This window comes from Apteryx mantelli, chromosome 6 (genome assembly GCF_036417845.1).
Source record: "Apteryx mantelli isolate bAptMan1 chromosome 6, bAptMan1.hap1, whole genome shotgun sequence".
In the NCBI taxonomy this organism is placed as follows: domain Eukaryota; kingdom Metazoa; phylum Chordata; class Aves; order Apterygiformes; family Apterygidae; genus Apteryx; species Apteryx mantelli.
The window spans coordinates 26,003,136-26,009,135 of record NC_089983.1 but is presented as its reverse complement, the minus strand read 5'-3'; the positions used below and the strand labels follow the sequence as shown (position 1 = coordinate 26,009,135).

Sequence of the window (6,000 nt, the reverse complement as noted above, 5' to 3'; positions counted from 1 at the left end):
TGGGCATCTGCAATTGTGTAATGGTAAACTGCAATACTAGTTTGTATATAAGTAATTATAACTGCATATATCGTCTATGAAGTAGTGGATGCCCTGACAGTATTTTTTTGGTTTATTTAAGAGTTCTGAGGCATTCCAGAGAAGCATTCTGGAGAATGAAGAAAGTTTTCAAATAAAATAAGGAGAAATTAATGAGAACCTTAACAAAGTTGTCAGGCTCCAAAGTACTTAGATTAGAATGGTCTTGTCAAGAAACAGTAAAATTACCTTTTCCTTTTTAGACAGAGGTTGTTCAGCACTAAGAAAGTACTAATGTAAACAATGAAGCAAACAGTATTTTAGAAAGACATTCATTAAGTAAAAATAAATAACAATGTTAGAGTTCTAAAAGCAAGATTTAATAAATTAATATATGCATGCCAGAAAAATACAAAATTACAATTGAAATAGCAATAATAATAAAGGAACACTGCTCAGCATTGCAGATTCACTGCAACCACCATAAACATCATGGAGAATTACTTAAAATAACATTTAAAGTACACATTTTGTTTCTGTTAAAAACAAATTACTATATGATGAAAGAACAAAAAAAAAAAAAAAGAAACCCAGGAAGAAATCAGACCAAAAAATGGCAGAGAATGATATGAAATGTCAATGAACTGCCAGATGCTCCATTTCACATAAGCTGGCGTTCTTTTTAGTATCAGAAACCAATTACATAGAACATAAAAGCAAATTCACAACAGGTTTACACGGAGAAACATGCTGAATTACAATCACAAACTATCCAGAACAAAGATGCTGCACCAGTTCAGTTGTTTCCTTCATGGAATGATTCTCACCAGAACAGGGAGAACAGGGAGCCAATCATGCAATAGGTTTAGGTTTTTTTTGTTTTATATTTTAAACATGATAAACACCCAGGATTACTAGTACTGGAAAGTATGTGTTAACTTTTTTCAACATCAGCTGAATGGCACTACAGAAACGACAAAGAGTTCCTTCATTTTTATCCTGAATACATCAAAAGCTCTAGCAAATACGGAATTCAGCTACAAGAGCCATTAAATTACTTAAAATATTCCTTCATCCATAGAACACTGTTGCTTCCTTTTTATTACAAAACCCCCAAAATATTCAAAATAAAATGTCTTCATTTTTTATAAGCATCTCCACCACAAGTCTCTGATAACGGATGTCATTCAATGCAGCCATTGCATCCAGTTCTGGTGCCCTCATAAGAGTTGGTCCAAAAACTATGCCCAGATTCTCTGCACTCATGAGATTTTCCTTTTCATGAAGCGTTACTCTGCAAAAAAGACAGTGTTTTACTGAATGCAAGATTCCTTCCATGCCAAATAATGCCAGCGTATGCTTGAAAAATCTAGGGAAGGAAGAACTAGCAACCAATTTTTGCCTTTCCCAAAAGTCTAGGAGAGGCTGCCCTTTGTAATAGGATATATACTGAGGTGTTCTGTGAAACATCCAGACACTAGTGAGTGCAACCACTGTGCAGTGGTTTATGGTGAGTCAGATGTCTCTGTCCTTATACCATGCATACAGATTAGGTTTACTTCCAGAAGGAGTAATTTGTGGTAAGGAAGGGGGCCAATGATTTGATCTGGACAAATTTGGACAATTTTGCTTTTGCTCTTTTAAGTCTACACCATTCAGAGGCTATACCTATGGGACAGCGGACTGTACTCTTAAATATCCTCTGCAAGTTTGTTACTACATTAGTAGTTTCATGGTCACTAGAGACATACTACTGTTGCTGCATACACAGGATTCTGCTTAGACTCCCTTGATTACATGACTCCGCACGATAAAACTATTTCTCTCGCACGCATGCTACTGCAATGCAGGTGAAGCATATGTGAATCATGGCTTTACACATTACCAACTAACCATGATAAGTTGGACTGAATGTCCCTGATTCCTCTTCAATACAAATTACATCTTGTGGCATATACTAAAGCAGCTCAAGAAATCATCACTTTGGGGCAGCTTTGAAACCATCAGGATCTCACTGGAACCTCATTTTCAACGCAGTCCGAGCAGGTTATTAAACCTGTGCTCTGACAGACCTACGTCTACCCTGTCTTCTTCCATGGTCCTTAGCAGCTGCCCAGCACCTGCGGTGGCCTTCCATTGCTGGTAGCCTGGAACCTGTTTTCCACCTGCAAAGATCGGGGAGCAAGGGAGGCAGCATTTTGTTTCACTGCCGAAATCCAACCTTTTCAAAGCTGTGGGCTGAGGCTCTGTTTTGGGGCATGTTTGCAGGCTACCTGCAGAAATATAACTCTTGACCAAGAATCATACCCACAGCAGAAACTCCTCTGCTGGGGCTATTGCAAAAACATTGTCCACTCCACAAATACCAGGAGGGTCACTGTTGCCCAACCACAACAGTCTCCAGTGTCACAGATGGTATTTCTTATGTGAGTATGCAGCAATTTATGCTGTCCTGCGCTCCTTTGTCACCATATGGGCAACAGAGCATGCAGTACCACCCAGGGGGAGCAGATGGAGGGACTTTGCACAAACAGCATGGTTGGGGTGTCACGACGTTGGTTGTGCCCATTACTGCTGTCTACTGCAATGAATGGAGGATACAAACGTGTCTCAAAGCCTACGCTTCTGCTTTGATTTATGCTGGTGAATTGCCTCACTCAAGGAAACAAATTTGGATTATGCAAAAGTTTCAATACACACTATTGCTTTACAAAAAAAACAAATCCCCATAAGGATTCTCAGAAACAATGTAGTATCCAGGGACAGTAACTGCAAGAGTTAGATTATTTCTCCTTGCACCACTGTGGTATCTTGTGTTACATTAAAAACAAAACCCCCCACACCTTTGACAAATTTATCAAGATTCTTCTCCCTTTTTTCTTTCTGCCTTAATTTTTATTTTAAAGCAAGCTGAACTGCTGCTTTTTAGTTTATAATTATTCCAGATAAGGGAGCAGTGTCTGATTACCCGAGTTCAGCAACAAGACAACAGCTTATCCTGCACTACAGCTCTTTTTAGCAAGGGTGTTAAAATAAAGTTTAAAAATCAGTGAATTATGTCACCCTTCTAATTTATCATTCACCTATACCAGAAATAAGATGTACAAAAGCAACTTGCTAATTGGGTCAGCAATGGCAACTCTTGAACAACAGTTTAAAAAGCAAACAAACAAAAAAAAACAAACTTCACTTGCACTTCACAAACAGTAAGTTTCTTTGGGTGTTTTCCCCTCCCCCTCCTTTAAGTACTTTGTCACTGAGTCTCTCATCCCTGTGTCTGTTCTAAAACATTAATTAGAAACATCACTGAAATAAATGAACAAATCAGACAGAAACCCTGTGGCTGAATTTTGCCTGAGGTGCTCAAAAGAATCAACATATTCCTACTGTAGAACTACAAAGGAAAAAGAAAAAAAAAAGAGAAAGAGAGCTTAAAATAAAGCCCTTTTCTAAAGAAAAGGAGTGATTCTTATATATTGACAATAGGCTTATATCACTTGAGAAACTAAAATGGACATGCTAACAAGCCTCATTCAATTTTTCACCCTACTTTCCTAAAAGAAATAGAACTTGTGTAGTTGTGCTCAATATTCATCTGTCAGTCTCTCTCTAACAACTTTTGAGCCTACTGACCAATTTCAACCATATCCAAGGGAGAAGGAGAAGTCTCAGACAGATGTTATTTTCCTATGGTTTTGAGGAAGTGGCAGGTGGAATAAGGGAATCCAAGTTAATGAGGAATGGCTGGCAGACCATACAGCAGGTGTGACTGAATGGCCAATTAACACACTGTGGCTAATCAGCATCAGCTCAAGTCTAGACATCTTTTTTAGGGTGTCAGAGATGACCAGGGTAGAAGAGGCTTAGAGGGAAAGACATCAGTCTGTAGCAATTAAGTTTTATTAGTTCCTTGCTCAGGTAATGATTTGTTACTCCTAGAAGTACTAAAGGCAATTCCTATTTACTGTAAATATTTATAGGGCAAATTTGTTAGGCAGACAACTTTTTACTTCAGAATTGTGGGTTTTGGCTTATGTTCTTCAAGTAATTTGTGAGTGCTCTAAGTGGGAGAAAAAACAGTGTCTACACATCTATTATTGTGCAGTCTAACATTCCCTCCACAGCCTCCAAAAGCAACTCAGAATTTGCTTTGCAGAATTTTGTGGGTCTTGCCTAGACTTGTCTGGAGGTCCTAACGTGAATTTTGTTAAAAATAAGTTCAGCTCAGTTCTTTCCAAATAGTCCACCTACCTCTTCAAATGCGCCATTAGATACCTTAAAGTTTCACAGTGTGCAGGCGGCAGTAGTTTCAGTGCCTCATGGAGAATTTCCAGCTGTTCATCCGGATCGGTGGTTTCTGAAACACAGATGTTTAATTGTCACCACATATACAGCCAAAATTCAGACACAGAAGGCCAAGAACGGTGGCCTGTAGAGGAGATGAGGACCTTGCAGCTGAACTGGATTATTTATTGCCAGAACCTATCCAAATCTCAGTATGGAAAATTCAACCACCTAAAGAGGTGCTTAAAGCACGGTCAGGAATAGCATGATGGGTTTTTGACAGAGAAAACTCCCTACTACAAATTGAACTCTAACAAAAGATTCTCTGCAGCCTACTTAAAAATAAAAATAAAATAAAAAATAAATCCCCTGGTAGTCATTGATGGCCAGGCTAGTGTTGCATAAATAATCTACAGGTGCAATCCTGGAACAGCAGAAAGTACTGGGAAGTTTGCCATCAACTTCTTTAGCTGTGTCTATACTACTTGGAAAGAGCCTTCTCCAGAGCAGCAGGAAGCCCATCTTTTGTACCCATGGCTACCTCGCACCTTTCCAGGTGTGGCTGATGTGTGCTAAATTGCAGCGCATGCTTCAGGCTGATATGATTTTTGGGAGAAACGTTCCAGCTAGGCCTACAGCCACACTTGGAGGCTGACTGTCTACAGGGTTAGTCTTGAGGGTGGCCTTATGGTAAATGCTTCTCAGCATGTAAAGACACAGCCAACGGGACACTGAAAATGGTTACCTCTAGAAACAAATCACTTTTTATTTTATTTTTAAACACTTTCATAGATGACCTTGTTTCTGGCAACACAAAAAAAGAGACTTTAATTACCACTATCAAGTACTAAGGATTCATGCAACACATGCAAAGCAGTACGTTCTATAATGTGATGAAAAGGAAGCGTTCCTGATGACGAAGCAGAAAAAAAATGTGACCGTGATCATATAGTGCCACAGAGTCATGTCAGAATGTGCAGTGCATATTTAGTCCTGCAATACTCATTAAATAGGGCATGCAGGGGAAGAGTTGATGGGACAGCTATTAAATCCATAGGCAAGTCATGCACAAAAAGGAAAGGAAAGAGACTAGGATGAAGAGCAGGAGGAAAATGCTTTATACATACTTGCAGACTCTATAAACTTTGGGTAGGCGTCATACGTGATAAGTGGAATTGGCAAATCCCTGAAGTACAGTTTAAGTGCACCAGTGATAATATTGATATCTTCATACATATTCACAGAAATATCTGCTTTTTCCCCATCTGTGTGGAGAAGGCACTAACATTAAAGCATTGGAAATGTAAACAGATGTAAAATAGCATTCAAATGAAAGACTGTAAGTTGCTTAAGCATTAAAATGGGCACAACTACAGATTTGGGCTTTTATATGCAAAACAGGTAATTTTTTTGGTTGTGGGTTTCATTGTTTCAGGATGAAGATCTCAAGCCTTTTACACAGAATCCTATCCTTCCTTCATTTCAAATGATTACAAAAAATGCTGCGGAAAAAAACTGCCTGCCTGTTCTAACAGTATCTATCTTCGAGAAACGTGTGGAAGTTTAGCTATTTCTGTACACATCACATTGCCAAACAACACATTTGTCAGCAGTGAATGAGAAATTAGGGGAGTCTGGGAAAAAAAGAAAAAGGAAAGGAAACCAACTTAGTACATAGCCTTCTCACTTTATAGGAAA

The 6,000-nt window shown here is 38.8% G+C and overlaps 1 protein-coding gene across 4 annotated transcripts in view; it reads right to left on the bottom strand.

Annotated features, from left to right (window-relative positions):
* Window positions 1-376: 376 nt before the first annotated feature.
* The window catches only part of CHN1 (chimerin 1), a 105,569-nt gene continuing 99,945 nt past the window's right edge, over window positions 377-6,000 (bottom strand). For 3 of the 4 annotated variants that reach the window (XM_067299028.1, XM_067299029.1, XM_013960629.2), the window contains 3 exons: window positions 5,430-5,567; window positions 4,270-4,375; window positions 377-1,312 (listed from right to left, as the gene is read on the bottom strand). In XM_067299028.1, the coding sequence (XP_067155129.1) occupies window positions 1,141-1,312; window positions 4,270-4,375; window positions 5,430-5,567 (416 nt within the window). In that variant the 3' untranslated portion in view covers window positions 377-1,140. The remainder of the gene's footprint in view (window positions 1,313-4,269; window positions 4,376-5,429; window positions 5,568-6,000) is intronic. The other variant, XM_067299030.1, reaches the window with a different exon arrangement.